Here is a 15,463-nt window from a genome sequence, read left to right as displayed (position 1 = left end):
CTGTACCAGAAGGTTTGCTGACCCCTGGCTTTCCCTTCTTTGGAACAGGAGTAATAATAGTAATCGGTGTCCTAGGGCTGTTGTAAAGTGGTTATGAAGGCCTGGCTGGCCTATAGCAGGCACTGTGTAAGTTGTTGCTGTCCTTGTCATCTTCATGATGTGCTAGGATAGGAGAAATCATGCCAGCACTTTGGGGACATCCTGTAACCAGGGTGTGGGGCATTCACAGAGCAGTGGAGGGAACGTCAAAGTTGGTAAACTCCTAAGTGGACAGATGCCCTTGCTACTAGGTAAGCTATGACATGCAGTCACGACTGCCTCGTTAATACAACAGAAGTTCTAATAAAACAGCGGCAGCAGTCCACACATGGAGCTGACCCCCACCCTCCTTAGAAGTTGCAGTTTATTAGGAGAAAGGGCCTCAAGGAAGCCCGTATTCTAAAATACTTCCCTTTATGGTTTGGTTTGGTTTTTGTAGATCAGATTGGCCTGACCTCATGATCTTCCTACCCCGACCTCTCAAGTGCTAAAAGTAAGGCGTGCGCCACCATACCCAGCAACCCTCGTATTTGTGAATGAAGTATTTAAAGTAGGAACTCAACTCATAGAGACTTAACAACTAATCCAAGGGTTTGAGGGTTGGCAGCATGCTGAGAACAACATCTATAGCCTTGGAACCACTGTTTTTAGAGCCTTTGTTTTGTTAAAACACGCACATAGACGCACACACCATCACAACTACAAAAACTACAACCTCTGTCGTGTGTACAAGCAACAGAGAATGGGGGAAAGGTTTTAATATAACTTTCTAAAGCTTATCGTTTTAAAAACTATGGAAAGCACCAGCTGCAGCACTCAGAGTGGCCCTACACCCTGCCTAGACAACACAGCACAGCTGGCCCGAAGGTGTAGGTGTGGGAGAGCTGACCCTCAGGGTGTGAGAGGGAGAACTGGCCCCGCCCCTTGCTCATGCTGTAAGGGGTGAAGTAGCCAGAGCAATGCAGGAGGGCTCACCCTGATGGTGAGGACAAGGGAGAGCTGGCAGCTGACCAACCCTGCAACTACCCAGGCCCAGAGCCGGGCTTATGTGTTGGCCACCCCAGCATCCATCCCTTCTGTGATCTACCGGAGCACAGGTGAGGGAGGGGGTTGGTCCTGTGGACCCAGGGCTGCAGGATCTCCACGACACAAGCCAGCAACAGTACATCCAGGAAGAATCTCAGTGAGGGCCCAGTGTGGATGGTGTAGCAGGGACCTCAAATCAGACCAATGATTCTTTTCAATAAATTCCTACATATAAAAATATATGGATAAAGGGGTTTACAGTGTGACTCGCTATGTCGCACTGCAACTTCCATGATGAGATTTTTTCCCTTTCTCCCTTTTTTTTCTTAAATTTTATTTGGAGAAGGGGTAGGGGATGGGTGGGATCAGGAGGCATGATGTGAAAGGCATAAAAACAGAAATAAAAAGAAAATTAAAAAAACTACAGAAAGGGTATAGCAAGCTAACCCCTGTGCGTGTGCCTTGCTGCCCTGGACAGGTCTGATCATGTCTGCCCTCACAGTGGTCATCTTGATTCTCTACTTTGTGGTTGACAATTTCGTGGTACAGCGCAGAGCATGGCTACCTGAGTGCACTCCCGTCTACATCCAGTATTTTGTCAAGTTCTTCATCATCGGCGTCACTGTATTGGTAGTGGCTGTGCCAGAGGGGCTGCCACTGGCTGTCACCATCTCACTGGCCTACTCTGTGAAGGTAAGATAGGAAAAATACTGTGTGTTACTTAAGGACAGAGATGCAAAGGGAGGGTTCCACAAGCTCTTCTGTCCTTTATACCCCTAGGGTGGTCCCCCAAGAGCACTGGTGCCTGGCTCTAGGAAATGACCACTCAGTTAGTTGTTTAAACAGATCAGTAGAATCTTAAAGCCCACAAAAACAGTACCCTGTATTTTTGTGCAGACTAGAAAACAAAGTGAGAAATGTTGGCTAGGACTTAGCCTCTGGTCTATGTTTTGGGAAGTTCTGTTGGTTCTCTTTCAACTCCTTTCCTTTCTTTTTGTAGAAAATGATGAAGGACAACAACTTGGTACGGCACTTGGATGCTTGTGAGACAATGGGCAACGCCACAGCCATTTGCTCTGATAAGACAGGAACACTGACTATGAACCGCATGACAGTGGTACAAGCTTATGTTGGGAACACTCATTACCGCCAGATCCCAAGCCCTGATGTCTTCCCGCCCAAGGTTCTGGACCTCATAGTCAATGGCATTTCTATTAACAGTGCTTATACTTCTAAGATTCTGGTAAGCTTTCCCATTGCCTGGGGACCTGGAATAGGTGACTGGGAGAAATATTCATTTTGCCAGAGAGAACTCTCTGTCCTGGTTACTTTTCTATGTCTGTGCTAGACTCCATGACCAAGGCGACTTATAGAAGAATTTATTAGGAGCTTATAGTTTCAAAGGGTTAGAGCCCATGACTGTCATGGCAGGAAACATGGGGGCAGGCAGGCAGGCATAGTGTGGGAACAGTAGCTGAGAGCCCACATCTCCGTCCACAAGCAGGAGGCAGGGAGCACACTGGGGATGACATCAGGTTTTGAAACCCCCTAATGACACACCGCCTCCTCGTAATCCTTCCCAAGTAGTTCTGCCAACTGGGACCCAATATCCAAATCTATGAGCTTCTGGGGGCCAATTTCACTCAAACCACCACATCCTCCATTATCACCCCATCTAAATTGCCATTCCACATTCTGTGCTCAGGGTGACTCTGAGAAGAAACCTCATGCCTACAGCAGACTTACACATATCCAGAATTTATTACTCACTTTCCAGAAACAGAGAGCATTTGATTAAGACTTCCAGAGGGCTGGGTGGTGATGGCACACATCTTTAATCCTAGCACTCAGGAGGCAGAGGCAGGCAGATCTCTGAGTTTGAGGCCAGCCTGGTCTACAAAGTGACTTCCAGGACAGTCAGAACTGTTGCACAAAAAGGGGAAGGAGGGCTGGAGAGATGGCTCAGTGGTTAAGAGCACTGGCTGCTCTCCCAGAAATCCTGAGTTTGGTTCCCAGCAACCACATGGTGGCTCACAACTATCCCTAATGAGATCTGGCACCTTCTGGCCTGCAGGCAGAACACGGTATTCATAATAAACAAACAAACAAACAAATAAATCTTTAAAAGAAAAACTCACAGAGGATGAGACAACTCATTACCATAAATGTAATGTAAGATCCCGAGGCCCATAAGGCCATCAGTCAAGGTCACAAAAGCATTGCTGTGGCCCCGTGGGCATTGAGATGCCTCCAGATTTGCCTGCCCAACTCCTCTCTCTAGTTCAGATATCTCACTCATTAGTTCCATGTCTGCTTTTGTTTCTGTTTTCCTTTTCTCTCTCAGCCTCCAGAAAAAGAGGGAGGCCTACCCCGGCAGGTAGGCAACAAGACAGAGTGTGCCCTGCTGGGCTTTGTCACAGATCTGAAGCAGGATTACCAAGCAGTTCGCAACGAAATACCCGAGGAGACACTCTTCAAAGTGTACACCTTCAACTCAGTGCGCAAGTCCATGAGCACCGTCATCAGGAAGCCGGAAGGGGGCTTCCGCATGTTCAGCAAAGGCGCCTCTGAGATAATGCTGCGCAAGTGAGCTCCCTTCCTCCCATTTCCCCCTTTGAGGTCCCCCTCAGGAAAGTCTGAGGGCCCATGCCGAGGACAGGCATTGCTTTTAAGAACCTTGCTGGTTCCTTTTATTTAATTCTTGAAACTCAGCAAGGTAGGTACTCTTTTGACCCATTTTGCAGATGAGAAAATCTGCGCAGTGAATTTGTGTAATTTGCTTATAGAGAGAGTAACTAACTGCCAGAGCCAGGATTCAGTCTGGAGCAGCCCAGACTTCCCAGAAAGCTCCCCATCTGACTGTGCTAGAGGGAGTCGGTGAGCATAAGATGCCTTGCACATACCAAGAGCTAACCATGCTGCTCCTCTGATCCCTCTCTTCCTCATTCTCAATACCTTCAAAAGTAGCTAAGCTACCTACAGGTTGTTACAGTCAACCCAACAAGTACATTGCCAGCAGGGCACTTGGGAGGCTAAGACAGGAGGGTTATAAGTTCAGGATCATTCTGGTGTACTTTGTCTCAAAAAAACAAAACAATAACAGCAACCAAAAGAAGCTGGGCATAGTTTTACCTTCCTTTAATCCCAACACTCAGGAGGCAGAGACAGGAGTTTGAGGCCAGCCTGTTCTGCATAGCAAGTTCCAGTAAAACCAGGATGAGAGATTTGTCCAGAAGTTCAAGGTCAACCTATAAAGCAAGTTTGAGGCTACATATAGCCTGAGCTACATGAGACTCTTACTCGTGTAGGAGGTAGAAGGTGGGGGAGAGGGAAAGAGAGACTCAGCTAGGCGACACATAAAAGACGTATTAAGCATGGACTAGTGTCTGTAGTAATAATACAGGATCTCCATAATGCCTGTGATTATTGGAACGTGTCATGTGGGATGGCACAGTGATTTCTGACTATGCATCTTACCAGGTGTAATCGAATCCTGGACAAGGAAGGAGAAACCATACCATTCAAAAGTGAGGACCGAGATGACATGGTGCGTAACGTCATTGAGCCCATGGCCAGTGAAGGACTCCGGACTATCTGCATAGCTTACCGGGATTTTGATGACACAGAGCCCATGTGGGACAATGAGAATGAAATCCTCACTGAGCTGACCTGCATTATGGTGGTGGGCATTGAGGACCCTGTGCGCCCAGAGGTGAGGCTTGTCAGCTTCGAAACTGAAGAGAAGGGGCAAGGACGCAGGGCACTGGTCTCCCATTGGCCACTGGGTAGGGTACATATCCAGTGTAACCTACGGAGCCACCTGGGAGTCACAGAGAGCCAGTGCAAGTTTCTGGCCTGGCTGTGACCCTAACATGTTGCCTAACTGTGTGTCACTTACAAAGACAAACGAGTCTCCAAAACCTGCTTCCCACCTCAGCTGTGGAGAGCTAGGTAGGGAGAAGGCAGCATCCCTAGGGTTCATGCTATATGAGGGACAGGCAGTGATGATTTCATGGATTTGTTACTTGGTGCTTGGGAATGGTCAGGAGCAGAATTAACCAGAAGGCAACTTAACTCTTTAGCCACCTTCTTTCAATGACGTACTCTTCAGCAATCTCAGTGTGCCAAACGCTGTTCGAGGCACGAGGAGATTCAAAAAACGGAAAGACTCAGATACACAGACCAGTGCTTGTCAAGGCCAAGATGGGGAGAGTATCCCGCCACAAGCGAGCTCGTGGGTTGGACCCTGGACCGGGTGGCCACATCACCGGATGCAGCCTCAGCTTCCGCAGGGAACCTGAAGGAAAGGGAGACACAAGCATTCACATCTGGCTCCCCAAGCAAATTCCCCTTCAGCCTGTGAGATCATGAGTGAAGATTCATCCCCATCGTGGGTTAGACAGAAGCAAGAGGGCACTGGGTGCTGTATAAACATGACCAGACATCGCGTCAGTCCTATTTTTAAGTGAGGGAGCTGCAGCAGGGCAGTCTGCTGTGTATCATCAATCTCATGACTACTTGTCTTCTTCCTTCACTCTACTCAGGTACCCGATGCAATTAGGAAATGCAAACGGGCTGGCATTACTGTCAGAATGGTGACAGGTGATAATGTCAACACAGCACGGGCCATTGCCACCAAATGTGGCATTCTGACCCCTGGAGATAATTTATTGTGCTTAGAAGGAAAAGAATTCAACAGGCTTATCCGCAACGAGAAGGGCGCGGTATGTCCACAGAGGAAGCAGCCAGGGGACCACTTACCAGGGAATGGCTGGTTCTCGTGTGCAGTAGTAGGGCTCGTGGGAGCGAGTGGGGGCTTCTAAACTGGAGTCTGTTCGCGGTGAGACAGCGCTTCCCACCACAGCTGCTCTCGTGGTGAATGAGGACCTGTCTCATCTTCATTCAGCTGCCTGTGGGTTCAGAGTCACTAACTTCACTGTCCTTGTGCTTTTAAACGCATGCAATGGTTTTTGTGCTGCTCCCCTCCCCCATCCCACCCTTCCACAATCACTGCCCTGTGGCTGTGGGTGTCACAGGCTGGTCGCAGTATGATATGGGATGGACTAAAGCTTCCAAGTCTACGTGGAAATCAGACCTAAGACCCCAGAAGCTCCTTGGAAGCCCCTGAGCCAGCTGTTAACCCTGACCTCCTCCTATTTTGGGTTAAGAAATAAGGACTGGCTCCCAGATAGAAAGTTGTGATGGAAAAGAAAAAAGGGTCTGCATGGTCACCATCAGTGAAGCCATATTGTCTATTCCATCTCCCCAGAGGCCAGGGACTAAGGGTTCCTCTGGGGCTGTGAAGTTCTAGCACTCTTGGAAACGAGTAAGATTTCACCAAACAGTGGCCCTGAGTTTGACTGATTTGGGTGCCTCTGGTATTGGCAGGTTGAACAAGAAAAGCTGGACAAGGTCTGGCCCAAGCTTCGGGTGCTGGCACGATCTTCTCCCACGGACAAGCACACACTGGTGAAAGGTGAGGCCAGCCTGTGAGTATGCACCTGCCATGGTTGAGGGCAGGCTAGGGTAAAGACAGATAAGGAGGCATCCTTGGCCACGCTGAGTATATGGCCAATAGCAGAAAGCTTGCTTAGTGTGCACAAGGCCCTGAGTTCAATTCCCAACACTGCTCCTATCCCCCTAACAAAAGAACAGAAAAGGCATACCCATTGCAAAGTTAGGCCTGGAGATATACACTTGTAATCCTAGAATTTAGGAGGTAAAGACAGGAGGATCCAAAGTTCAAGGTCATTTTTGGCTGCATAGTGAGTTTGAAGTCAGCCTGAACTGTGTAGGACCTTGTCTCAAACAAAAAGACATTAGCCAAACTACTCTCCTGTCCCCAGCAAGGAAGTCCTCGGAGAGGTCCTAGGCTAATGGGGAAGACACTGAATTTAGCAAACATCTGACCCCTGGCAAGTGTGTGATATAATAGAGTTGAGATTTTTGTTTTGGGGTTTTAGTGGAGTTTGGGGGGATTCTTTGTTGTTGTCTGAACCAAAATGCCTCATTTATTTATTATTTTGTTTGTTTTTTTTTAGAGAGTTTCTCTGTGTAGCCACTGGAACTCACTTCGTAGACCAGGCTGGCCTTGAATTCAGTCCCAAGTGCTGGGACTAAAGGCATGTGTCACCATGACTGGTTTTAGAATAGTTGACTTTTTTTTTGAATATGTGACTTTTAAAGGAACTTGCCAAGAGGTTCTGATACTCATGGCCTCACATATGAAGAGCAGAGCACTGAGCACACTCTGTTTCCTGTGATTCACACAGGCAAACAACATGACCACAGAGCTCTTTTCTTCTCTGGGTGAGGTACTTTGTGATTTCCCCAACAGCCACCATTTGGGGAGGGGTGGGGGTAGTTGTTGAGACAGGTTTTCATGTAACCCAGATTGGCCTCAAATTCCCTCTATAGCTGAAGATGACCCTGAACTCCTAATCCTTCTGCCTTTGCTTCCCAAGTACCGGGGTTAAGGGGTAGGCTATCACAGCTGTCTAGAGCTGGGGTGGGGGTGTTAGTCCCTAGCTAGGCTGCAGTGGTACACTTGAACCCAGATGTCTGCCTTCAAAGCCACTGCATGCTTTCCCAGCTACCTAGCGGCTGTGTAAGGCCAGAGTGACCTTGGTGAATCATTGCCCTTGGGTGGTTGCTGTAGATCCCACAGTAGAGAGGACAAAGGAAGGAGAACGAACAGAGACAGAATGGAGGAGATGGGGGAGACTAAAGTGTCCCTTTCATAGGAAACGGTACTTGCCACATGATCTCTGTCTTAGGGTTTTTAGTGCTGTGAAGAGACACCGTGACCACGTCAACTCTTACAAAGGAAAACATTTAATTATGGTGGCTTACAGTTCAGAGGTTCAGTCCATTATCTCTATAGTGGGACATGGTGGCAGGCAGGCAGAGTGGTGCTGGAGAGGCAGCTGAGAGTCCTACATCTTGCAGGGAACTGGAAGTGGTCTCTGATGCTGGGGGCAGCTTGAGCACAGGAGACCTCAAAGCCCTCCCCCACAATGACACACTTCCTCCAACAAGGCCACACCTCCTCATGGTGCCTCTACTTTTGGGGCCATTTTCTTTAAACCACCACATCCTCAGATGGTGCCTGTGAGTTCACTGTTGTGTGTCTTTTCCCCAGGTATCATTGACAGCACTGTTGGCGAACAGTGGCAGGTGGTGGCTGTCACCGGCGATGGGACAAATGATGGACCTGCTCTAAAGAAAGCAGATGTTGGTTTTGCCATGGTAAGCTCCCCAGGGTCTCCCCGTGGGTCACCTTGTCTGTCAGGGGCCAGCACAGGCTTCTGTCCCTGTGCCTTCTCATCCCACCGGCCTGGTCATTACTGTGTGTGAAAACAGTGGTGTCTGTCGGGGAAATCACAAAGCACCTCGTCCAGGAAAACAAGAGCTGTGGTCATGCTGTTTGCCTGTGTGAATCACAGGAAACTCGGCTTCCACATAGGGCGTGGCCGTTACCATGCTCTTACATGTGAGGCCATGAGTATCAGAACCTGTGGCAAGTTCCTTGACAAGTCACACATCCCAGAGGGGCATCTTGCTTCAGTAAGGTTGGGTGGGTGCTCAGGTGTGTGGGGGTTGGGTTTGGTTAGAGGTTTTGGTGGTGGTGATGGAGTTTTGATGGTCGCTGCAAGCACAGCTGTTAATTGAGATGTGCAGGGAGGCTTGGAAGTCCCCAGAGTACCAAGTGTATCCTCACATCAAGGGAGTTTATTGCTCTCAGACCCCCATCCAAACAGGAAGATGCACGTGTGTGTGTGTGTGTGTGTGTGTGTGTGTGTGTGTACATGTACGTGAGCGCATGCACACGCGCCAGTGTCGTATTAGCCAGGTTTGGAGATGCATCTCTACAATCTCAACATTTAGGGGGGTTGAGCTTCCATGGATGCTCTGAATCCACAGCAGTGGCTCTTAAAGTGGGTCCTATGTGGGCCCAGAGAGACAGTTCAGTGGCCAAGAGCACTGTCTGCTCTAACAGGATGAAGGTTCAATTCCCAGTACGCACAAAGCAGTTCACAACATCTGTAACTCCAGTCCCAGGGGATCTGACTCCCTCTCTGGCAGGCAAAACACCCAAACACATAAAATGAATTAAAACAAAAAAATGTATCCATTTCCAATGCACCAGCAGTTACCTGGAAACCTATGGAAATGCAAACTCTCAGAAACCACTGGAGTCTACTGAACCACACGGTCTGGAGTCAGGTCTTCTAATATGCCCTAATGTTTGAGAACCACTAATTTTATAGCCTGTGTCCCAATGACTGCCCTTGCACTCGCAAATTTATTAGGACTTATGGAACCTGACCCATGTACTCTGTGTGCACATGGCTAGTATTTGCTACAGACGGATGCTGAGGATACAGTTAGATCACAAGAGAAAGATGCTGGCAGAATGCAGAGGAATCCACATGCAGCCTTCTCGTGCCCTCCCTGCCAAAAGGGGAGTCCTTTCTTCCATTTTTGCAACACTTCGGCAGCGTGTATGATGCCTCCGACAGGGAAACCCATCACACTCAGCTCCCACAGCTTTCATTCCTAACACATATCAAAATCCCAGACTCCTAAAGGGAAGTGGAAGCCAGATTATTTCAGCTGTCTGCCAGGTATGTCCAACCTGCAGTCAGTGGCTACATGCAGCCAAGGATAGCAATGAATGAGGCCCAGCAGAAAACTGTAAAACATGCCCACATCCATGTTTGGGGCGCTGGGTGGGGGCGGTGATGGTCGTCGTTTGTTGTTGTAACTCCATCGCACCCTTTTTACATGTGAACTTCATAGATGACAGTGTTGTCACATGTCAAAAGGTTGGACACACCCACTGTGTGTGAGTGAGCTGCCTTGTCTCAGTTAAGTGCTGACCAGAGAGTTCTGAGAGTCAAGTTCCCAGGAGCCAGCCCCCGTGCTGAGGCTCTGCCCATCCTTTCCGACCTTTGCTCTAGCTGTTTTATGTTGAAGGAATGTGGTTTATTGTCTGCACAGGCGGTTCCAGTAGCGAATGTGCTCACTGTATTTCTGTAGTTTCCTGCAGCAGTGATAGTGTTTGCTCCCTTGCTTCTGACTTGAGTGGGTTTTGTGGTTTTAGTGTGTGTGTGTGTGTGTGTGTGTGTGTGTGTGCTGTGTCTGTGTCTGTGAACCCACTAACGTATGAGTGTGGTGGAGGTCAGAGAACAATTTTTGAAAGTGTTTTTTTTCCACTATGGGATCCTAGGGATCTTAGGATCAAACTCAAGTCATCAGATCTGCATGCATGACAAGTGCTTCTTGTGACATGGGGTCCTACTATGTACCCTGATTGACCTGGGACTGGCTACATAGAACTGCCTCTGTCTCAGTTCTGGGGTAAGGTGTCCTGCCCCACCACATCTGGTTTAGTGTTTGGCTTTCTGTTTGTTTTTCTGCCTCATTTGGGTTTTGAGATATGCCCTGGCCTTCCCCTCAGTCTGTAGCCCAGGCTATCCTCATGTTTAAAGCAGTCCTCCTGCCTCAGCCTCCTGAGGGTTGGAGTCACAAGTATATACCACTATGCCTGCTTTGTCCCTTGTATTTTCTGTACATTAGTTCCAGAAGCAACCAGATCCTATGTCTCCTTGGGGATTGTGAAATGACAGTATGCTGATTTTTTATTACTAACTTGGATTGTTACACAAACTGAGATTCCCCTCACCTCTGTTTATACTCAGTGACGCAGTCCCCACATGAAAAGCAGATTAAATGCTTGAGTGTTTTTCTTTCCTGCCCAGTGACTTGTTTTATTTTTTTAAGTAGTGTTACAAACACATGATTTTCCTCCCTCCCCCATCCTTGGATTAAACCTATGGCCTCAAGCATATCAGACAAATGCTCTACCACTGAGGTACACCTCAGCCCAAACAAGGGAATTTGATACACATGCATGCATGCATGCATACATACATGCATAAATACATACATACATACATACATACGAATGAACGATGTGTTTCCATGCATTGCTCTTGCTTTTGTCTTGAAGCTCAGATGGATTCATCATTAGCCTGGAGAAGTCTCTTCAGTGTCTCTGGGTCCTTTCAATGTAGCCAACCCCAGGTGCCTTGTATTGCTTTCTTGGTTTCTTGCCCAATAAGACACTGCAGAGGGATTGGGAGTTCTCATTTATTAGTTTTGTTTCTTTGTGTGTGTGTGTGTGTGTGTGTGTGTGTGTGTGTGTGTGTGTGTGTGTGTTACATTTTGTTTTTCAAGACAGGGTTTCTCTGTAGCTTTGGAGCCTGTCTGGAACTCACTCCATAGACCAGGCTGGTCTCACTCACAGAGATCCACCTGCCTCTGCCTCCCGAGCACTGGCATTACAGGCGTGCGCCACCTCTGGCCTTCTGAACCTATTCTTATCTCGGCTCTGGCATCCTGCATGCCTTCAGTGTGCTCTGCTGCATTTTATTGACAGGCCATATTAGGGAGCACAAGTGGTTCTTCAGGTGCATCTTCCCTCTGAGCACACACTGTTTCTGTAGCCAAGCTAACATGTGAGCCTTCACAGCCTAGATTTGTTTCTATACCTGCTTCTAAGATTAAATACTTCCTAAGTTGGTGTTCATGTTGCTCACTCAAATTTAAAGTGCTAACCTCCTGTTTATTTCTTATTCTCTATTTGTTCCTAGCTTCCCTAATTTTATATTTGTAGCTCTTAAGATAAAAACTTTTTAATGCTATTGACATAATTATTGACTTTCCCTAAAAGCATATGTGCTGGTTATAAAATAACAATAAAAATAATTACTAAAATATTCTTATATTTTTGGTTGTGAGCCTAGCCTTTAATGGCTGAGCTATCTCTCCAGCCCCTAAAATATTCTTTCATTATTTTTTGTTTTGTTTTTGGGGACAGGGTTTCTCTTGTAGCCCTGGCTGTCCTGGAACTCACTCTGTAGACCAGGCTGGCCTTGAACTCACAGAGATTTACCTGCCTCTGCCTCCCGAATGCTGGGATTAAAGGTGTGCCCTGCCATTGCCTGCTTTGGCCCCTATATTTTAGTTAAAAATTAAATGATTTCATTTTATATGCATGAGTGTCTCACCTGCATGTATGTCTGTGCACTGAGCATATGTGTGGTGCCTCTACAGACTGGAGAGAGCATCAGATCCCCTGGAAGTAGAGTGACAGACAGTTGTGAGTCACTGTGTGGGTGCTGGGAATAGAACTTTGGTCCTTTGGAAGAGCAGCCTGTGTTATTAATCTCTGACCAATCTTTCCAGCCTCTATACATATACATATATTTATACATATACATATACATATACATATACATATACAATCTGTGAGTTCAAGGCCAGCCCGAGCTACAGAGTAAGTTCCAGGACATCCAGGGCTACACAGAGAAACCCTGTCTCAAAAATCACTCCAAAAGGGGTGGAGTGTTGACTCAGTGGTTAAGCGCACTGGCTGCTCTTCCAGACATCCTTGAGTTCAGTTCCCAACAATCACATGACAACTCACAACCATCAGTAAGGGGATTTGATTCCCTCTTTGGCATGCATGAAGACAGCACTCATATACATAAATACACAAATAAGTGAATCCTAAAAACGTAAAGCAAGTTACTGGAAACTCATTGGAGCCACTTTTGTTTCTGGAGCTATGCAAATGGCTGGCTGCAGCACTTCATTATGTCAAGTGCTGTCCACTTTAGAGAATGACTTCTGATTGAATTCTGCCTTCTAATTGCACATAATAGTTTGTTGTAAAAGAAGTACACAAAACTAGGTTCAGCCTAGACACTGGGCTCATGGCCCTGTGTGTTCGTCCTCAGAAAACATTTGTTCTTAAGTTTTGTATTGATTTTCTTTTGCTTCTTTTAAATACAATCAAATAAGCCAGGCAGTGATGGCACACACCTTTAATCCCAGCACTTGGGAAGCAGGGGCAGACAGAGCTCTGCAAGTTCAAGGCCAGCCTGGTCTACATAGTGAGTTCTAGAACAGCCAGGGCTACATAGTGAAATGCTGTCTTGGAAAACCAAACAACCAAAACAAACAACAGCAACAACAACGAAAATTGAATAGGTGCTAGAGAGACGGCTTAGCAGTTAAGAGCACTGGCTGCCTGTCTGGAACCTGATTTGGGCTCCAGCATCTACATGACAGCTCACAGCCATCTGTAACTCCAGTTCCAGGGGATTTGGTGCCCTCTTCTGGTTTCCATCCCCCTAGATAAGTGGTAGCATCCGTATGTTCTTTCCCACCTTTCTTCTCCTCAGTTAGCAGCGAAGCCTGAAGATTATTTCACAGTAGTGAGTGGATGCAAACGTACTACTCTCCTTGTTTCTTTACACAGTGCACCAGATGGTAGCATGTAGCTGTGTTGAGGATTGACGGAAAGGGGCAGGATCGCCTAGCTAATCTCAAACTGTGCATCTTCCTGCTTTAGGATTATAAGCATACTACCATGCCCTGCACTGTAGAACTTTTTGATAGAAAAACTGTCGTGAGCTGTGTTTTTTGGGGCTGCGGTCGGAACCAGCCGAGCAGCCCTGGTCCGTTCCTGAATGGGGGAGTGGGTGAGAGAGGCTAGCTAAGAGAGTTAAGAGTCAGAGACACAGGACAGTGGTCAGGAGGGCAGATTCAATCCATACTGGATGCACCTCAGGTTACTCATACACCGTCTTATGTTTTCAACCAGCGGTGAGGACTGGCCTGGGTTGCATGAGACCCTGTCTCAAAGAAGAGGAGGATGAGGAGGAAAACTAGGCACAGCAGTAATGTATATGCTGGGATGTTAGGATTTAACTGAATTGGATAATAAAGATCAATAGGATTCAAATGTACAGTGAAGGAGGATGTTTCAGGCTTAGAGAAACGATGGAAATAAAAGCCCAGACTCTAAAAGGGAATGAGTGATTCAGGGGACTTTTCATAAGCCAGTAAGGCTTGATCTGAAAGCTTGCCCAAGAGCAAGTTGGAATGTGAATCCAGGGTCACTGTGAAGACATGGACTGTCCGCCTAGAAAGTTTCCAGCCATTGACATATCTATTCAGAAGCCCTTCATAGGTCCTTAGAGACAAGGTTTTGAACAAGGACAGAACATTGTATGCTATGAGACCGCTTTTCCTAGAACAAACTGCACAGTTTCAACTAGGTGCTGGGGGAGACATGGACTTCAGTCCTGCTTGTGTTGAAAGAAATGTAGGAATTTGGAGATAGGACACATAGTACTTGCCCCTTCACTTTCAATGCTAAGACTGAGGGAGTAGTAGGATGAGAGAGAGGACTGTTAAAAGATGCCTAATTCCTCATCTGGGGCAGCAGTCACTCAATTACGTCAGACTCCAGGTGTGTAATAGTCTCTCTTCTCCACCAAGCAGCCATGGACCCAGTGGCCACAGTGGGAGCCCAGCCAGGCTTACCACTTCCAACACGCAGGCATCAACCCATCACTTCTCTGTGAATTGTGTGGCCTTTTCAAACCAGGGTCTCCTCAGAACAAAGAGCACAGGTGGTGAAGCATGCTCAGCTCCGTGTGCACACACCTCTCATGGGTGCTGGCGAGAGGCTCTGAGAAGGACTAGGAGATGGCAGTCCTTCTCTTGATCGCTTGAGGGATTCTCTTTCCTTAGAGCAGCAGGGCAGTGGAGCCCCTTTGTTTTCTGCTGTGGCTATAGTGCCCTCTATAGTGCCTATGCCTGGTTCTGCGGCTTCTTGGAGGTCAGAGTTATTAGACTCTATTAGCGGCTCACTGTCTGCCTTCCTCTCCCTCCTCAGGGTATTGCAGGCACAGACGTGGCAAAGGAGGCATCAGACATCATCCTGACCGATGACAACTTCACCAGCATTGTGAAGGCAGTGATGTGGGGACGGAACGTGTACGACAGCATTTCCAAGTTCCTGCAGTTCCAGCTCACCGTCAATGTGGTAGCTGTCATAGTGGCTTTCACTGGAGCCTGCATCACTCAGGTTGGGCCGAGCTTGCATGGCCAGGATGACTTAAGGACTGAGGAGTGGGAGCAGGGGGTATAGTATACCTCCTCAGGAGTTAAGGACAGGTGTATCCCATTCCCAACCCTACTTGGACAGTTAGCTATACCAGGTTTACAGACTCCACTGTAGTGGTTTATTAATTTAACATTTTTATGTGGTGATGTCTTGCGTGTACAAGTAAAGCCTGTCTGAAGGTCAGAGAATGGAGCTTGCCACTAGCTAACCATAGGGGCCTTGAGGAAGTGAAGTGTACTTACGTGGGTTATCTTTGTCTTTATGAAGCAAGCTTGCTAGGCAGAGGTTACTTTCTCCTTATAGAGATGAGCCTGGAGTTATATAAATATGTCAAAGTCCCTGTGTACCTAGGTAACCAAATTCAAGGTCTGGTGGGTAGCAGGAGCTGAGCCACCTCAAGGGAGTGGTGGC

At 47.5% G+C, this 15,463-nt stretch overlaps 1 protein-coding gene across 1 annotated transcript in view; it reads left to right on the top strand.

The window, feature by feature from the left end:
- LOC121136402 (plasma membrane calcium-transporting ATPase 4-like) overlaps window positions 1-15,463 on the top strand; it is a gene marked incomplete at its 5' end in the record, with an annotated part of 69,510 nt that overhangs the window by 46,325 nt on the left and 7,722 nt on the right. Inside the window, 8 exon segments of the mRNA XM_040736793.1 lie at window positions 1,544-1,758; window positions 2,066-2,308; window positions 3,410-3,651; window positions 4,546-4,777; window positions 5,610-5,789; window positions 6,454-6,541; window positions 8,207-8,313; window positions 14,822-15,013. Of these exon segments, the coding sequence (XP_040592727.1) occupies window positions 1,544-1,758; window positions 2,066-2,308; window positions 3,410-3,651; window positions 4,546-4,777; window positions 5,610-5,789; window positions 6,454-6,541; window positions 8,207-8,313; window positions 14,822-15,013 (1,499 nt within the window).

This window comes from Mesocricetus auratus, unplaced genomic scaffold (genome assembly GCF_017639785.1).
Source record: "Mesocricetus auratus isolate SY011 unplaced genomic scaffold, BCM_Maur_2.0 Super-Scaffold_100081, whole genome shotgun sequence".
Classification (NCBI taxonomy): domain Eukaryota; kingdom Metazoa; phylum Chordata; class Mammalia; order Rodentia; family Cricetidae; genus Mesocricetus; species Mesocricetus auratus.
This window is presented reverse-complemented; position numbering and strand designations above follow the sequence as displayed.